The 19,586-nt window shown below is 43.3% G+C and overlaps 1 protein-coding gene across 1 annotated transcript in view; it reads left to right on the top strand.

Annotated features, from left to right (window-relative positions):
- Nucleotides 1–17,806, top strand: part of CPNE3 (copine 3) — a 63,011-nt gene extending 45,205 nt beyond the window's left edge. The window contains exons 10-16 of the mRNA XM_038745250.1: nucleotides 1,534–1,593; nucleotides 3,646–3,779; nucleotides 7,325–7,379; nucleotides 7,470–7,521; nucleotides 9,410–9,543; nucleotides 11,156–11,392; nucleotides 17,246–17,806. Coding sequence (XP_038601178.1) covers nucleotides 1,534–1,593; nucleotides 3,646–3,779; nucleotides 7,325–7,379; nucleotides 7,470–7,521; nucleotides 9,410–9,543; nucleotides 11,156–11,392; nucleotides 17,246–17,356 — 783 coding nt within the window. The 3' untranslated portion in view covers nucleotides 17,357–17,806. The remainder of the gene's footprint in view (nucleotides 1–1,533; nucleotides 1,594–3,645; nucleotides 3,780–7,324; nucleotides 7,380–7,469; nucleotides 7,522–9,409; nucleotides 9,544–11,155; nucleotides 11,393–17,245) is intronic.
- Nucleotides 17,807–19,586: the final 1,780 nt, after the last annotated feature.

Genomic DNA, 19,586 nt, shown 5'->3' with positions numbered 1-19,586 from the left:
ACACCTTTGCTATAAACAGTGAGGAGAGTAAAGAGATAATATTAAAGAGTCTGTCAGCATCATGCAAGTGCTTGGCACTCTCTAAATGCAGTTTCTATAGTTCCAGCCCTCCCTCTTGAAAACCAGTCTCCGCAAACCGGAGCTCTGGAACTAGACTGTAAACTGTTACTCTAGACTCTAAGCTCATTATGAGCAGGGACTGTGTCCATTGTATTGCACTCTTTAAAGTGCTTAGTACAGTGCTCTGTGCATGGTAAACTCTCAATAAATGTGACTGATTGACTAATCCAAGCGCTTAAGTTCTTGCTTTCTGAGCAGTCCAACTGTTAGGTTGTTTCTGTCCACAAGCTCTTTGAGTATACAGCATCCTTTTTAAAGGGTGCTTATTTCAATCTGACATGGGAAAGGAGTGTGATAAAGGCAAGGAAGGGAGATGGGGAGGGAAATTAGGAATACACAGATTGAAGAGAGTGCTGTGCCTTGTGTCAAAGCTCTCACACCTTATGCCTAAAGCCCCCTTGAGGTTTCTTATTACTCATTTCTTCAGACTTCAAAAGTAATTTATTCCATTGCTGTGCAATACTTGTATTCTGCCTTAGTTTTTATGTAATTTTGTTAAAGGGAAATAATTATCATGCCAAGAACTTAGTGACAAGCACTGTACTAAGTGCTAGGGTAGATGCATGATAATTAGATCAGACACAGTCCCTGTCCCTCATGAGGCTAAAGTCTGAGTAAGAGGGAGATCATTTTATAAGCAAGGAAACTGAGGCACTAAGAAGTTAAGTGGTTTGGGGAAGCGGCCTGTCCTGGTGGAAAGAGCACAGCCCTGGGAGTCAAAGGACTTGGGTTCTAATCCCAGCTCTGTGACTTGCCTACTCTGTGACCTTGGGCAAGTCACTTAACACTACTGTGTGTCAGTTTCCTCATCCTTAAAATAGGGATTAAATCCTACTCCTTCCTTCTTAGACTGTGATCCCCATGTGGGACAGGGACTGTGTCCAACCTGATTATTTTGTAAGTACACTAGCGTTTTAGTTCAGTGCTTGGCAAGTAGTAAACACTTAACAAATAACTATATTTATTGCTCAAGGTCACACAGCAGGCAAGTCACAGAGCTGGGATTATAACCCAGAGCCTCTGACTACCAGATTCATGCTTTTTCCACTAGGCCATGCAGCTTGCCTCCCAACAGAATATTCCAACTTCCAACAGACTATTCCAACCAAAGCAAAAAGTAATCTTTTCCATCCCTAAAAGATGGATAAGACAATCCTGGTACTTGCTTAAGAATGAGATGTGGAGAGGCCTGAAAGTTGACTGGCTGAAGAGAGAAATTATTTTAAATGATAAAGCCCAACCTATATTTGGAAATCACCAGATTTAATTGTAGTCTTCTTTTTGGCCAGTAAGCAAGCTATTTGAATGTTGGTATTTTCCATTAAAAAAATAAGATGAAATGTTTGGTTTTTCAAATAATGTAACCTGGTTCCATATTCTAAAATAGGAAGATTTATTTCTGTTTCTGTTTAGATTATAGTGGAATGCACCTTTCTGGACTACATCATGGGAGGATGTCAGCTGAATTTTACTGTACGTAAAATTAATAACAGTCAACAAAGCGGGGTGGTACTTTCTGAAGTAAACCATAATGCATGATCTTTTATAATTGTGGGGTTTTTTTATATCAAATTAATGATCAGGATTTTAATCTCTACCACTCAGGTCAACTGGGTCCAATACTTGCTGTTATAAGTTATATATAAATTATTATTTATGTCAGTGCCTTTCTCCCCCTCTAGACTGTAAACTCCTTGTACCCTGGCCTGGAATGCCCTCCCTCCACACATCCACCAAGCTAGCTCTCTTCCTCCTTTCAAAGCCCTACTGAGAGCTCACCTTCTCCAAGAGGCCTTCCCGGACTGAGCCCTCTTTTCCTTCTCCTCCTCCCCATCCCCCGCCCTACCTCTTTCCCCTCCCCACAGCACCTGTGTATATGTTTGTACAGATTTATTACTCTATTTTACTTGTACATATTTACTATTCTATTTATTTTGTTAATGATGTGCATTTAACTTTAATTCTATTTGTTCTGACGACTTGACACCCATCCACATGTTTTATTTTGTTGTCTGTTTCCCCCTTCTAGACTGTGAGCCTGTTGTTGGGTAGGGACCGTCTCTATATGTTGCCAACTTGTACTTCCCAAGTGCTTACTACAGTGCTCTGCATCCAAGAAGTGCTCAATAAGTATCCTTGTTACTGATGATGATGGTGTTAGCCTCAAGAGCCTGCAGATGTGTAGAGTCTGTTTTCTCTGTAGTAAATCATTAACACATCTATAGATGATGTAGCTTTTCATTTTGAAGCTAAGCTAAACGAAGTTTAGCAACAGTGTGGTATGCTGGTATTGAGCTCCAATCCAAACTAAAGGTCTCCAAAGCTTGGATGCCATCCACTACAGCGGTTAGGTGAGGACTCCCTGCAGATGCCACATCCGATTCTTTGAAAAGTTCCCGCGGTGTCACTTAGAGGCTACTCTCAATATGGCTAGACAGGATCACAAACAATGAAGACCTGGAGAAAAGCCCATCTCCTACCATTGAACTTGTGTTCTCAAGTCAGTTCATTTGCATTGAATGGAACACGTTAGGAATGTGAATGACAGAAAGATACCTAAATAGCTGCTGCTTGGTGAGCTGAAATTGGCCAACCAAAAGCACGGAGGCTAGAGGAAACAGTTGAAGCATATGTAAATCAAGGTCTCAGAAATAATAATAGTAATAATTGTGGTATTCACTAAGTGCGTAATATGTGCCAGGCACAGTACTAAGCACAGGGGCGGATACAAGCAAATCAGGTTGGACACAGTCCCTGTCTCACATGGGGCTCACAGTCTCAATCCCCATTTTACAGATTAGGTAACTGAGGTACAGAGAAGTGAAGTGAGTTGCCCAAGGCCATGCACAGTTGACAAGTGGCAGAGCTAGGGTTAGAAACCATGACCTTCTAACTCACAGGCCCATGCTCCATCCAATACACCCTGCTGCTTCCCAGTGGTTCACCCATTGGAATGGTTCACCCCAGCTGAAAATGAGAGTCCTTTGCTGCAATTCGAGTAACCTGTGAGTGAGAAAGGAGTGGCTCCTTTTGAACAGAAGCTTTTTAAGAATTGTGCTACAAAGAGGCAAAAGTGAAAGCAGTTCTGGGTGTGTCCAACAACACCACAGAGGATAGTTTGTAAGTGTGCCCAGTGTGTCTGGGACATTGGCCCTTTCAGCCACATACTCACACACCCATAGGTGAATGTCAACATCAGCGGCGGTGCATTTGAACACCAAGAACAACTGTACCGCATAAACAGATTATTTCATTTCATATTTCTAAGCCAAGCTGTAACTATAACTTCAGGAATTAAGACTTCCAGATAAATATGCTTCCTTATAGAGATTGCATCCTATTTAGAGGCAACTTAAATGCTGATGACAGCATACTCTTTGTCATGATTCCATTGTCTTCAGAGATGCTGAACAGACCATTCCTCCTGTCTGGAGCTGTAAATTTGGTCCAGGAAATCTTCCTAGATGTGTCAGATCTTCTTGCTTTTTGTTCCCTGGTAAGATTTTTGTCTGTTTTTTCCATTAGGTCGGAGTAGACTTCACTGGCTCTAATGGAGACCCTCACTCTCCTGACTCTTTGCATTACATCAGCCCTAATGGGGTTAATGAATATTTGACTGCTATCTGGTCTGTAGGAATGGTCATTCAGGATTATGATCAGTAAGTATTAATTTACCATAGCTTCAGCGACTTGTGTATAGTTAAAAAAAACAACAACAAAAAAAACCCATTGGTGGGAATAACTTTCCTTAAACATCTAATGCTTTTCTTTATGCACTTCAAACAGGATTATTTTTAAAGAGAAGGAAACTACCTAAATTTTTATTCATCTTTTTCTCACAGTATTTCAGTGTTTATTATGCTTCAGGCACTGTACTAAGCACTAAGGTGGAGTCAAGCTAATCAGGTTGGACACTGTCCATGTCCCACATGGGGTTCACAATCTTAACCCCCATTTTACAGATGAGGTAACTGAGGCACAGAGAAGTGAAGTAACTTGCCCAAAAACACACAGCAGACCAGTGACAGAGTGGAATTCGAACCCAGGTCCTCCCGACTCCCAGGCCCATGCTTTATCCATTAGGTCACTCTTCTTTCTTTTGTACTACCAATTCTGTCTCTTCATCTTTGTGGAAAACTCGCCAGGTCAGCAGCAGTTGTGAGTAGGGCCCTCCTATTAACCCATTTGTGAACCTGAAGTTACTGGATTTTATGGGGCCTCTACATGACATCATTCCATTACACTGCTTATGGTGGTATCAGAGCTATTTCCTCCTCTTGTCAGCTGGTACTGATCAGCTCCACAAGCTGCATGTGTGTCTCATGTTCCATCACGTCCAGTGCTAATATTCGTTCAAACTCACTAAGTAATTCAGGCTAATGGTTGGAGTCATTCTGTTCATTTCGAGGATCCTCGTGGTCATGGCTGCGGAAGCTGAGGCCTTCTCCAGCCATGGCTGGTGTGGCTCTATCTGGGTTGGCTTCTTCCAGCCAAGGTTTGGTGTGATGATGGATGAGGGGATGCGCCACATGGCCTAGAGGGAAGAGCATGGATCTGGGAATCAGAGCATCTGGATTTTAATCCCGGCTCTGCTGACTGGCCTGCTGTACGACTTGGGCAACTCACTTAATTTCTCGGTGCCTCAGTTTCCTCATGTGAAAAATGACGACTCAATACATTTTTTGGGGGGGGGGGGGTTTGTTTTGGTATTTAAGTGCTTATGTACCATTCAGTCATTCAGTTATATTTATTGAGTGTTCACTGTGTGCAGAGCACTGTACTAAGCACTTGGGGAAGTACAAATAGTCAACATATAGAGACGGTCTCTACCCAACAACGGGCTCACAGTCTAGAAACAGGCACTAGCACTGGGGTAGATACAAAACGATCAGGTTGGACACAGTCCCTGTCCTGCATGGGTTTCTCAGTCTTAAACCCCATTTTATAGATGAGTTAACTGAGGCACAGAGAAGTGAAATGACTTGCCTAAGGTCACACAACAGACAAGTGGCGGAGCTGGGATTAAAACCCAGGTCCTTCTGACACCCAGGCCTGTGCTCTATCCACTAGGCAATTCTGCTTTTCATGTGCCAGGGAAAGGGCAGAGGCAGGGAGTGCTGAATATGTGAATATTCATGAATGTATTCTCCCCCTCCCCGTCCCCCCCGCCCTACCTCCCCCTCCCCACAGCACCTGTATATATGTTTGTACAGATTTATTACTCTGTTTATTTTACCTGTACATATTTACTATTCTATTTATTTTATTTTGTTAGTATGTTTTATTTTGTTGTCTGTCTCCCCCTTCTAGACTGTGAGCCCGTTGTTGAGTAGGGACCATCTGTATATGTTGCCAACTTGTACTTCCCAAGTGCTTAGTACAGTGCTCTGCACACAGTAAGCGCTCAATAAATATGAATGAATGAATGTGTTCTTTGAAAAAGGAGGTGAAATGGGTTTTGGATGCACAGGGTCATCTTGGCCTGGAGTCTTGCCGGAGGTATGGGAGTGAGTTTGGCATCTCTGGGATCTGCAGGTGTGGCGGGGAGAGGCAGGTAGCTTTAGAACAAAAGTTAAAAGGGGAGGGCAGGGCAGAGGGGGCTGGCAAAGGGGCACAGAGAGGACAGTGTGAGAGATTTATGTTGGACTCACTGATACCCATCCAGATTTCCTGAAAGTTGTCAGGTGGAACCCTAAAGCTCATGACCTCTGGTCCCATTTCCCCCGGGGCAAATAGTAGAAGGGTTGAGGTTGTTGGATGAAGTCTCCTGTTGAGGACGATGGATGAATCTTGGCTGTGAGACTTCAGAACTGAGACCCTGAAAGAAGGAATTGATTATAGTGGTAGAAGTTTGTTCAGTGGCACTCTCACACTCTCATCCCTGCTGGTTGTGTTCCTGAGGGGGCACTAGACTATAGCCTCATTGTGGGCAAGGAATGTGTATTATCTTGTTATGTTTTTACACTCCCAAGTGCTTAGTACAGTGCTCTGCACATAATAAGTGTTCAGTAAATGCAACTGACTGACAGAGGGCAACAAACAAGTAGGTGGACAGAAATGCCGATATCGCAAAGTACCACAAATGTTTTTTTTACGTAGCCAAAGATAAGGTAGTAGGGTGCCGACACTGCTGGGCACCAAGACCCAACAGGCCTCTGCCTCTGTAGTCATTGCGGTTTTTTTCCCCCCACACTAACCAGCTGCTTTTCAGGATTCCTTTTGGACCAGTTCATTCTTGTAAAACTCCCTAAGTGGTTTTTGGGTCAAAAATCTTCACCATTAATGGCATAGCCCCAGCAGGCACTCCTCTTCCTGTGGTACTGGCACTGGAACCCAGGTCTTTCAGTTCCCAGAGCTGCATTCTCTCCACTGGACTGCTCACAGGTTGTGGAGGTTGGGGAGAAGGTGAAGAGGAAGGAGGAGGAAAAGATAAGGGCACTTCCTGCTGACAGATTTAAAAGACACCCAGAGAAAAACTGAGCAGTAGAGAAACCAGGAGAACTGAGCATAGACCAACCATATGATCCATTTATTGTTCTGTGTTGAACAGAGCTGGCCAACTTCCTTGTTGGATTTGCTTTTACTCCTCATTGGTGTGAACCAACTCACAGTTTGCAGCTCAGCCTCGGGTTCGATCCTGGAAACTAGTTTCACCCTCAAGATATGGCCAGGAAAAATTACTGAAATAATTTTAACCTGAACCTACTCTGATTGTTTTTTTTAATCTGCAGAAACATTGTCATCTTGTGAGTTTTCTGCAGCAGCCTTTCAGATCTAGCCTATCCAAAAACTCTGCACAACATTGTTAAAACAGCTAAAATTCTGCCAAAAATACATCTTACACCATTGACAAATATTCATCATTCACATACTGATTTTTGTACTGTTTAGGCAGAACATAATTACTGGAAACAGCTAGGGCTGACTGGGCAAAATTATTTATCTTCTTAAAATAAAAAAAAAATCTCTGAGCTAATTCAATGGACTCTTTTATATACCACAATTTAACAAAGAGTTTTCTAAGAAATTTAAAGAGTTCTTCAAGAGTTCGCTGAACTGGAAAATTTTTTATTTATAAATGGTTCCTGATGAGTCTCTTGGTGATCAAAACTGATGATTGCTAATAGAAATGTCCACTAATTCGGGTCCTCAGCTTCAAAGAGGGGGAGAAAAAATAACATTCGTTTATTTAAATCTTTTTCAGTGATAAAATGTTTCCAGCCTTTGGGTTTGGAGCTCAGATTCCTCCTCAGTGGCAGGTAAGGAGACCTTCATTTCTTAAGCTAAACTAAAACCATAGGCTTCCCTACCTGGCTAGAAGCCTCAGTTTCCCTTCTGTGTGTTGACAGGTGTCACATGAATTTCCATTGAACTTCAACCCAACAAACCCGTTCTGTAAAGGTAAGTTATAAGCAATAGAATGAGAGGACTGTAAACTGAAACTTTCGTCCCACTTTGAAACCTCCCAGATATTGTCTCTGTATTTATCATATTACCATTCCTCTCCATTATGTAAAGTAGGATAGAACAGTACCTGGTTTAATGTTACTAATACTGAAAACCTCCTGAATTGAGTCTCCCTGAATCCAGACTTCCTGATGAAGCAAGACTCTCTTTCCTGCTGGATAAACATGGCTCACTGCTTAAGCCTCTTCTCAAGCCTGATCCCAGAGGGGCTGTGAAATGGGGGAAAGTGAAATGGTCTTGCCTGCTGGACCTAAGATGGGCAGAGCATGAAGGGAAGGTGAAAAGAGGAGGGAGGAGTAGGAATGTAGTTAAGGAATTTCCATCTCCCTGTCTCTGTGTGGTCTGTAGGTCTCTGGGTCTCTATCATTTTCTTCCCTCCCTCCTTCTCTCTTTTACTTTCTCCCTCCCTCTTCTTTTTCTCTCTCCTCCTTTCCTCCCTCCCTCTCTCCCTTCTTCCTTTCTTCTTATTATCAATCAGTAGTACTTCTTTCTTCCATTCCTCCCTCTAACAAGTCCTCTATCACAGCAGCAGAGACGGAAGGCAGGACAGCAGGGAAAGATAGCTGGCAGACTGTGAGCCCGCTGTTGGGTAGGGGCCATCTCTATATGTTGCTAACTTGTACCTCCCAAGTGCTTAGTACAGTGCTCTGCACACAATAAGCGCTCAATAAATACGATTGAATGAATGAATGAAAAAAAGGGCCCAGCTGGAGCTCAGAGTCCTCGGCCCAGGTTGGGCAGGAGATAGAAGGGTGGGCCCTGCCTAGGAGCCCAACACTCTGTAAAGGGTTTGGGAAGATCCCTTAAAGACTCCAACCTGGAATAGAGTTAGAGAAAGGTGTCCCTGATTTGACCTTTTCATGAATTCAGTTAGGGATTTCTTCCTATTAATCCACAATTTTGAGGTGTTGCTTTAACATGCTTTAGTACAGGTTTACTAACATCTTGCATTTTAGAGGTCCATTTACTTGCTTTATAGTGGGTTCCAGCCTTTGTCTCACTGCCTCGTTTGTGAGTAGTGGTTCACAGTAAAATTAGTGTGTCATTGGAGAATAGAACATTTTCTCGCAGCAGACATAAAACAGGGTGGCATCCTACCCTAATATTCAGTTGGATATTACAGCCAAGATGCCTGAAATATCCAATTCAGTTGCTCTTTTAACCCTAGTAGAAGATTCTGATTTCATATCGCTCCTTTTAGAAGAGGGTCAATAAAACATTTTTCACAACTTTAGTTACTCATTCTTCACCATATTGGGAAAGAGGGCCATTTGGGAATGATGCTGTGATTGAGTCATTTTCTTTCATTTATTCAGTCATACTATGTGCAGCACACTGTACTAAGCGCTTGGGGAAGTACCATATAACAGTAAACAGACACATTCCCTGCCCACAGTTCCTTGGGGGTGATCATCCCCATGCTGGTCCCCTCAAAACACTTCATGCCCAAGTTTCCTGCCCAACCCCCCGGACAAATGAAGAGTCAGTCCCCTTGCTATAATTGGGCTTCATCATTTTTTTTTTCAAATGGTATTTGTTAAACTCTTATGTGCCAGGCACTGTTCTAAGCACTGGGGTAGATATCAGGTAATCAGGTCAGACACAGTCCATGTGCCACATGGGGCTTAGAGTCTTAATCCCCATTTCACAGATGAGATAACAGGCACAGAGGAGAGAACTGACTTGCCCAAGGTCACACAGCAGACAAGTGGAGAAGGTGGGATAAGAAGCCAGGTCCTTGTGACTCCCAGGCCCGTGCTCAATCCACTAGGCTATGCTGCATCTCTAATCGTTATTAATGCTTCATTATTTCACTCTCTAGGAATCCAAGGCATTGTAGATGCCTATCGGTCCTGCCTTCCTCAGCTGAGGTTATACGGACCCACTAACTTTTCTCCAATTATAAATCATGTGGCCAGGTTTGCTGCTGCAGCTACCCAACAACAGACAGCATCTGTAAGTATTTTGTAAGGCCAGAGGTGCTGGAAGGACATGGGAAGGGAAAGACTCTTCCCCCTGCCCTTACATCTTTGAATCTTTCATGATTTAATATTATTTTCTTTTTTAAGGCAGTGGCTGCAATTCAGGCTGTCTCTGAAGCCTGGAATGGGCCATAATGCCATTTAAATCCTTCAACATGCAGCACTCATCCTTTCCCTTTTTTATTTCACTCTGTCCCTTTTTCCATTTCATGAAACTTCTGCCCTTCTAGAGTGGTCTACTTTTCCTGGATTGTAGCGTATTTACCAGGCTCATTGTTGCCGATGACTTGCCCTACCTCTTCTTTCTGCTCATCTTTCATAATTTTCCCCCCAAAGATTTTTGCCTGCCCTCAAACTTTATATACAGGTATCAAGAAGCCCAACAAAAACTTTCGCTGTAAGGAGAGCTAAAGAGACTTAGAAGTAGGGCTGGCTCAAAACTGACTGACTCTGGAAAGCAGCTGTTCTGGCACATGCCCCCACCCCCACAGCCATGAGCGTTGGTAGTGGGGACTCTGGGAATGTTGTGTGACTTGAATACCCTTGCCAGAGCCCCCGAGGTTAGCTCTCTAAGTATTTCCGGGACAATCAGGGCTTGTTCTTTTTTTCTTTTAGATACAGGTTAATCCAGTCGGATACAGTCCTTATCCCACTTGGAGCTCACAGTCTAAGGAGGGAGGCTAGGCTAATTGAATCCCCATTTTACAGATGAGGAAATTGAGGCACAGGGAAGTTAAGTGATTTGCCCAAGATCTCACAGCAGGCAACTGGCAGAGTCAGTATTAGAACTCAGGAACTCTGACTCCCAGGGCCGTGCTCTTTCCATTAGGCCTTGTTGCTCTTAAGAAACCCCTTTGTCCCCTCTGCCCTTTAATTAAAAAAATTAAAAAATCCAAGTACTGGTCACTGACCATGTTGACCAATTCATTATGAGCTGTAGTGATGGCAGGAGCAAAGGAATGATTTTACTTCTCCTTCCCAACTTGTCTCTCATAGGCATATTGTATTGTGATAGCCAAGCCAACTTGGCCCACCGTTTTACTTTGTCAGTTTGTTTCCTCTACTGGAGTTATTGCTTTCTCACATCAGCTTTTTTACTTCTTTTAGTTTTTCACATATGATATGTCACTCTCTCCAGCAGATCATCCTTTTTCATTGTTGCATTTCCAGAATAGGCTGCTGCTTGGTATGGCAGGTGTGGTCTCCTGAGGAACTTTCTTTCCTCAGTCCTGTTTCAGGATTTCACGTGACTGAGTGACCCACTTCCGTGACCCTTCGTAGTGTGTTAGTCTTGGCCATAGTATATGAAACAGATCTGAGGGGCATGAGGGAATGTTTTATTTCTGAGTTCAAGCCACCCTGCCACCTACGTGTTCTGAAGAAGCTATCCTAACTCCAGGCAAAGAGGGAAGCTGAGCCAAGAAAAGGAGTAATACAAGGCTACAAGATGGGGGGGAGTTCAGAATAAGAAGTGGCCTTCAATTTTGGAGCTTGATGGGGAAGCCTTGACACATCTTCCTCTGTCCCTTGTGATGAGCAGGGCACCAGTTACTTGTGAGCATAACCAGGTCTGTCTTGTCTGACAGCAATATTTTGTGCTCCTGATAATCACGGATGGCGTGATCACCGACCTTGATGCCACCCGTCAGGCCATCGTGAATGCCGCCAAGCTTCCTATGTCCATCATCATCATCGGGGTTGGTGGAGCTGATTTCAGTGCCATGGAGTTCCTGGATGGCGATGGCGGGGCCCTCAGGTCCCCGACGGGCGAGGCAGCCATTCGAGACATTGTCCAGTTTGTGCCTTTCCGACAATTCCAGAACGTGAGTATCCCCTCTCTGTCCTCAGTGCTGATAGACTAGCATCCTGTGGGCCCTGACTGACTGATTCCCATGCCACTGGACTCTTCTGGCACCAAGGGCTGCAAGTCCATCTGGGCTCCTGGCCAGCTGGGGCTCAGGCAGCAGAACTGAAAATTCGGAATTTCTGTCAGTCAGTTAATCGTATTTATTGAGCACTAACTGTGTGCTGAGCACTGACTAAGTGCTTGGGAGAGTATAATACAACAATATAACAGACACATTCCCTACCCACAACAAGCTTACAGTGTAGAGGGGGAGACAGACATTTAGTACAGTGCCAGGCACTCAGTAAGCACTCAGTAAATACAGTGGAGTGAATATAAATCAATTACAGTTATATACGTGGGGGAGAATGAATAAAGGGAGCCAGTCAGGGCGGCACAGAAGGGAGTTGAAGAAAAGGGAAAGAGGGCTTTGTCAGGGAAGGTCTCTTGGAGGAGACATGCAATCAAGGCTTTGAAAGCGGAGAGAGTGATTGTCGGATATGAGGAGGGAGGGTGTTCCAGGTCAGAGGCAGGACTTGGGTGAGAGGTTGGTGGCGAGATAGACGAGATCAAGGAACAGTGAAAAGGTTAGCCTTAGAGGAGTAAAGTGTACAGGCTGGGTTATAGGAGAGTAGCGAGTTGAGGTAGGAGGGGGCAAGGTGATTGAGTGCATTAAAGCCAATGGTGAGGTGTTTCTGTTTGTGGAAGTAGATGGGCAACAAGTGGAGCATCTTGAGGTTCCTGGAATTAGAATGGGAGACCAAAGATAGAGTGAATGAGAAATAGACTTTTAGCCACATACTGAGAAGCTGCTTTATCATTTTTTTAACACTCTATGATGAACTCAGGTTTTTCATAGCCATTTCTAAATTTTTAGGTCCAGTCCCATTTATATAACTATATTTTTTTCCTTTGTTAAAAGACAGTGTGAGAGAACTTTACTGTATGTTCTTCAGGTTTGCTTTTACGTACATGGTCAATTCTCTAAGAAAGTGCATTGTGATTTCTGAAGGGTCCGGATTTTACAATTAATTTCCTTCATACTGGAAGATGGTTAGGTGGGCCATTTAATTTGTTTTACTAAAAAAGAGATACAGTTTAAGAATTCCAGGGAATGGGGCTTCAGAATTACTTTTTTTGGTATGTCTACCAACTCTGTTGATTTATAATCTCCCAAGCGCTTAGTGCAGTGATCTCTCTGCACACAGCGCTCAATAAATACCAATGACTGATTGATGTAACAAGTTAGCACGTTCTCCGTTGTCCATCATTTTTCTTAGACTTCCCATTCTTTGCATAGTTACCATTTTATTGTTCCCCCTCCCCTCCCACCTGGAGGCTATTGCCCCCAGCTTCTTCCACTATAGCCCTTGGACTCTGTCTCTGAAACTTTTCCATCCCCTACCACTGGTCCCTGTAGTACCTAGCTACAGAACAAGCTGGAAGTCGGGGGAATTTTGAGCCCATTTCCCCCGTCCTTCCTGTAGAAGCCAAATCAGCTGTTGACCTATTATCGAGAAGTGGCATTGGCGTAGTGGATAAAGCACGGACTTGAGAATCAGAAGGACTTGAGTTATCATCCAGACCCTTTTACATATCTACTCTGTGACCATGGGCAAATCACTTCACTTCTTTGTGCCTCCATTACCTAATCTTTAAAATGGGAACAGGGACTGTGTCCAACCTGATTAACTTATATCTACCCCATTGCTTAGAACAGTGCTTGGCACATAGTGCTAACAATCACCGTAATTATTATTATTATTGGCTCCCAGCCAGGAATTCCAGGTCTTTCTTTACTGGCTAAATCTAATGATGCTCCTGAAAGCTCCTATGCAAGGCTCTTACTACTGCCAGATTTCTGCAAGAATTACTCATAGTGGAACTAGTTTTCACTGAGCCATTTATGCACTTAGGTCCTCAGACACGATGAGCATAGGTCTTGGGGCCATATTGAGGGGATAAATGATCAGCACCCCCCACCCACCTTCAGGGCCAGACTAACCTTTGATCAGGAGCTTGATCCTTATTTATTTTATTTTGTTAGTATGTTTGGTTTTGTCTCCCCCTTTTAGACTGTGAGCCCACTGTTGGGTAGGGACTGTCTCTATATGTTGCCAATTTGTACTTCCCAACCGCTTAGTACAGTGCTCTGCACACAGTAAGCGCTCAATAAATACGATTGATGATGATGAAGATTGGAGAATCTGCTCTGTCTCACATTCCTAAAAGCCTCCAGGGGAAATTTGTTCATGTGAGTTGGTGGGAGTTACAAGAGAAACCATATTGCCTAGTGGATAGAACACGGGCTTAGGGTCAGAAGGACATGAGTTTTAATTCCGGTTCTGCCACTTGTCTGCTGTGTGACCTTGGGCAAGTCACTTCACTCTTCTGTGCCTCAGTAGTTCATCTGTAAAATGGGGATTAAGACTGTGAGTCTGATATGGGACAGGGACTATGTCTAATCTAGCCCCAGCACTTAGTACAGTGCCTGAAAAATAATAATAAACACTTAAATACCACAGTTATGATTATTGTTAGTTATGGAAACTACTTGACTTTCTTCATGCCTCTGTAATTGACTTATGCCTCAGAGTGTCTAGGAGCAGGGAGAACAGTACAGTGGAAATAAAGGAACATCACTTCTCAAGCTTTCCATCTGCTCCGCACTCCCCCCCTCCCACTCTCAAATCCCACACTTGGACCTTGGACTTTGCAGCCCAATATTGAGGATTTCCCCAAACAGACCCTGCAATCCAACATTGTTACCCATAGAAATCCTGGAACTGCTTTGCTCACACACCCCTGACATATGGTGGTGGAATGTGGTATACCTGAACCTATTCAACTTTAGAGGTTATTCTTGGTGAACAAGTATCAGAAAATACCAACTCACTATTCGTTGTGTTTTTTTTTAAAATGCTATTTAAGCACTTACTATGTGCGAGGCACTGTATTAAGCACTGGGAAAGATATAAGGTAATCAGGTTGGGCATTGGCCCTATCCTACATGGGACTTACAGTCTTAACCCCTATTTCACAGATGAGGTAATTGAGGTACAGATAAGTGAAATCAATTGTCCAGGGTCACAAAGCAGACACGTGACAGAGCTAGAATTAGAATCCAGGTCCCCTGACTCCCACATCCATGCTCTTTCCACTATACTACACTGCTTCTCACTTGCGTGGAACAGGACAGATCATCTGAGAGAAAAGCAGGGAGTGGAGCAGAGGACTGAGACTTATTTCATGCATTTCAATGCTGACAGTGATAGGAAATTATAGGAAATCATCAGAATCATAGGTGGATTGTGAGAACCATCAACTTTCAGAAAAAAATTGCTCTAAAAATGCCTGCAATTAGTCTTAATCATAAATCCTTCAAATTCCTGAGAAGCCAATTATTAATTAGTCCCTCCCTTAAGGGACTTGAGTATTTCAGTACTCACCCCAGCCCACAATACTTATATACACAATCTCTAGACTGTAAGATAATTATGGGCAGGTAACTTGACTACCAGCTTTGTTGTGTTGTACTCTCCCAAATACTTAGTACAGTGTTCTGCACAAAGTGCTCAAAAAATACCATTGATTGATTAATTGTTATACTCTGCTTCTTTCCCTATATGTACTTTTTTTTCATTGTCTCCCCCACTAGATTGAAAGATCCTTGAGGGCAGGAATCATATCAACCAACTCTGCTATACTGCACTCTTCCAAGCACTTAGTATAGTGCTCCTCACACAGTAAGGTCTCAATAAATACCACTGAATGATTGACTGGGCCAAGTGTTAGGTACAGTGCTTTGCACACAGTAAGTGCTCAATAAATATGATTGAATGAATGATGAATTGTCACTAGTGCTGCCTTAGTTACCCAGTAGATTTAGCTGTATTTCAGTCTTCTTATCAATCAATCATTGCTATTTGAGATCTTACATTGTGCAGAGAACTATATTAAGCACTTGGATGAGTAATACAGTTTAATAATAATAATAATAATATTGGCATTTGTTAAGCGCTTACTATGTGCAAAGCACTGTTCTAAGCACTGGGGAGGATACACGGTGATCAGGTTGTCCCACGTGGGGCTCACAGTATTAATCCCCATTTTACAGATGAGGTAACTGAGGCACAGAGAAGTTAAGTGGCTTGCCCAAGGTCACACAGCAGACACGTGGCGGAGCCGGGATTTGAACCCACGACCTCTGACTCCCAAGCCCGTGCTTTTCCCACTGAGCCACGCTGACACAATTCTTGCCCCCCAAGAAACTTAAAGTTTAGTAGGGGAGACAGACATTAAAATAAACTACAGGAAGGGGAAAAGGCAGAGTATAAAGATATGTACATAAATGCTGTAGGGATGGGGGTAAGGTGAATCCAGAAGGTAGGGTGAATAGGGGAAATTTAGTTAGGGAAGGCCTCTAGGAGGAGATACGATTTTAGTAGGGCTTCGAAGATGGGGAGGGTAGTGGTCTGTTGGAAATGAAGGGGGTGGGAGTTCCAGGCATGAGGGAACATGTGAGCAAGCAGTTAATGACAAGGCAGGTGACTTAGAAGTACAGAGAGTGGGTTGGCATTAGAGGAGCAAAGTGTGTGGGTTGGGTGGGAGTTGGAGGTTAGGGAGGAGAGGAAGAGCTGATTAAGTTCCTTAAAGCCAGTGATAAGGAGTTGTTGTTTAATTAGGAGGTGGATGGTGAACCACTGGTGATCTTTGAGGAGCGGGGAGATTTAGACTGAACTTTTTTTAGAAATACGATCCAGGTAGCAAATAAAGTATGGAATGGGGAGGGAAGACAGGAGGCAGGGAGGTCAGTGAGGAGACTAATGCAGTAGTCAAGGTGAGATAAGACAAGTCCTTGAATCAGCATGGTAGCAGTTTAGATGGAGAGGAAAGGGTGGATTTTAGCCTTGTTGTGAAGATAGAACTGACAGGATTTAGTGACAGATTGAGTATGCGTGTTGAGTGAGAGAGATGAGATGAGGATAATGGAAAAGTTGTGAGACAGGGAGGATGGTGGTACTGTAATAGTAATAATAATTATTATGGTATTTAAGTGCTTACTATGTGCAAGGCAACATACTAAGCTGCTGGGATGGACACAAGCAAATTGGGTTGGGGACAATTCCTGTCCCATGTTGGGTGCTCAGTCTCAATCCCCATTTTACAGATGAGGTAACTGATTCACAGAGAAGTGCAGTGACTTACCCAAGGTCAAGCAGCAGACAAGTGGCAGAGCAGGGATTAGAACCCATGACTTTATGACTCCTAGGCCTGTGCTCTATCCACTACACCAAGATGCTTTTTCAGTATTGGGAAAACCTTTGGGAAGATGAGGTTAGTCCTCGTCATGGAGAAGCAGTGTGGCTCAGTGGAAAGAGCCCAGGCTTGGGAGTCAAAGGTCATGACGAATCCCGGCTCCACCACTTGTGTGCCATGTGACTTTGGGCAAGTCACTCAACTTCTCTGGGCCTCAGTTACCTCATCTGTAAAATGGGGATGAAGACTGTGAGCCCCATGTGGGACAACCTGATCACCTTGTATCCCCCAGTGCTTAGAACAGCTTTTTGCACATAGTAAGCACTTAACAAACACCATCATTATTATTATTATTAATCAGGAAATGCTTCCTTTCAGGCATTAAGAAGTGGACAATACTAACAAAACTCCAGAAAGAGCAATTGATGGGATGAAGTAGTGTGTCTGTTGTATGAAGTCTGTTTATTATCCAGTCCCTTGCCCCATGCCTGGCAAGAAAGGAGTGAGGGTAGGACCTGGGTCTTTAGCCCAGTTTCCAGCTTGCAACCTTGGACTCTATTCTCTTTTCTAGGCCCCCAAAGAAGCGCTTGCTCAGTGTGTTCTGGCAGAGGTTCCCCAGCAAGTTGTGGGCTACTTCAACACATACAAGCTCCTCCCTCCCAAGAACCCTCCTTCCAAATGAAGATGAGACCCAGTCCACATTGTCCAAATTCATCCATGCTGCGAGAATCAAGGGATCAGTCACCCAAATGCATCATCCCGCCATGTAGCTTCCTGGGCCTCTCCCTGCACCTATGAGAAACATCCTTCTGCACCAAACCATATCCGTTTAATGCATTTCTTCTGGAATAAGCTTTTTCTATTATTGAAATTTTAAGTGCCAAGTTAATCTTTTTCCTAATCACATCAGGTACTGCTGGTGATTTGCAGTTATCACAAGGCAGGTGATTCAAGGAAGCATCAGGAAGCTGATTTTTGTTTTTGTTGTTCACTAAGTTTAATGAATGCGAATATACTGAACTCACTGTTCCTTAAGGTTAGGTGGAAGAGTCGGAATGGTAAAGGCAGGTCACCCACATATTGCTCACTTGGCAGTTAGTGGCTTACGTGCATATTAAACTTTCAACCTTGATCAAGATAAAGTCCTTGCACCTGATAATGTCTGGAGCCTAACTGGTTTTCCATGCCTTCCCAATTAGATTATGCACTGCAGTCTGTAAACCTCCTGGACTTGTTCCCTGTGGCATCTTGTGTTTCCTAGGAACTGGGCAGCTGATGTTGATCATGCGGATTTGCCAAGATCAAAATCCCAACCTGTTGGCTGGAAGAGGGGACACGCATTTGGTTTGGTACCGTACAATCATCAAATAGCATAAACCTGTCATACAAATGGTTTTGCATTTGCCTCTTTCCCTCCCGTTGCTTTTAGCATTCTCCATCTAAGGAACTAGTAATGGTAGAATCAGTTGTATTTATTGAGCACTTAGTATGTGCAGAGCACTGAACTAAGTGCTTGAGAGAGTACAATATAACAGTATTACAGAGTTCATAGTCACATTCCCTGCCCACTATGAGCTTAAGGTCTCCAGTCTAGTTTCTTAAGTGCTTACCTTAGGCACAGCACTGTACGAAGAGCTGAGAAAGATTACCCAGGTGGGAATTAGACAGTGGTCCCTGTCTTTGTGGGGGCTTACAATCTGAAAGGTTAGGAAGGTATTATCTTTAAAGAAGGAACAGGGAGTAAATGCTAATCAACCACTAGGAAACTTTAGGATTCTAGAATCACAAGGGATTTTTCTCTTTCAGCTCTATTCAGCTGGGTTGGTTCAATCCTCCCATTTGTTTTGCTTTGGGTGGTTTTCTGGACCAAAATGGCTGTCCATTAGAATGCTCTCTGTGTGGCTGCTGATTGGCCACAGGCAGCATATCTCTTTGACCTCTTAATCAAATTCAACTTCTTTCTGAATCCTGCTTTTCTGTACACCTTTGGCCTGAGGAGCTTGCAATTATAACAGTGACCATGTGAGAGACAAGGCTTCATAAGGAGATGAGGAAACTGCAAATGTTTAGAAGCAGTTGCATTACTCAGTCACTGGGCATGCCCTGTAGTTAGGCTAAAGATCATCCGAATCATCTGTAAGCTCACTTTCTACAGCATAATATACACTACGAGGCATTGACTTCATCATTTTGATGATTTAAATGCTTGCTCTCAAAATATCTTCCCTTTGGTCCTATTCCACAGAACACATTGTTCTTGGAAAAGTTCTCCCTTCTCCCCAACCTCCCCACCCCCAATTTCAAGAATTGAAAGAAATTGTTGCAAATCTCACCTGCCTGGGTTCCTTCCCTGTCGGGTAGTCAGAGAGGCAGTCACACTGTAGAGAGCTACTTAGATCTTAGCTCCTCGGAAGTGTCTTTCACGGCAGGAAGAAGGAAACTGGCTTGCCACCATATCAGGTGTTTTTGTGATTTTTAGGTGTCTTTGGCAGTCTAGTCTTCATTGGGAGCAGGTTGGAGGATCAGCAAACATGGGGAAAACCCCTTGCTGTTATATCAGGATTTCCACAGCAAGGGTTAGTATCAGCCCTTGTTTAGAGACACTGAAATGTCCTGCCCTGAATTTCTGTTCTGACCATCAGCTAAGTTGAGGATTTTGTCTGCTATTGATCAAGAGAATTTATAATAATCCTATTTTTATATGTGCTTTTATTAGAGGAAAATGTTACATGAAGATACTTTAGTAGGTATCATTATTTTAAAGGGACATGTTTGTAGATCAGGGTAAGTGGTGAGTAGAGGCATTTATATTTTCTAATTTGTCAAACTTTAAAAAAATAGGTTTCAGAAATTCAGTCCATGTGATCTCTTGCTGCTTTTCTTGCAACGCTTTTTGAATTACACCATCTCCT

This window comes from Tachyglossus aculeatus, chromosome 4 (assembly GCF_015852505.1).
Source record: "Tachyglossus aculeatus isolate mTacAcu1 chromosome 4, mTacAcu1.pri, whole genome shotgun sequence".
NCBI lineage: Eukaryota > Metazoa > Chordata > Mammalia > Monotremata > Tachyglossidae > Tachyglossus > Tachyglossus aculeatus.
This window is presented reverse-complemented; position numbering and strand designations above follow the sequence as displayed.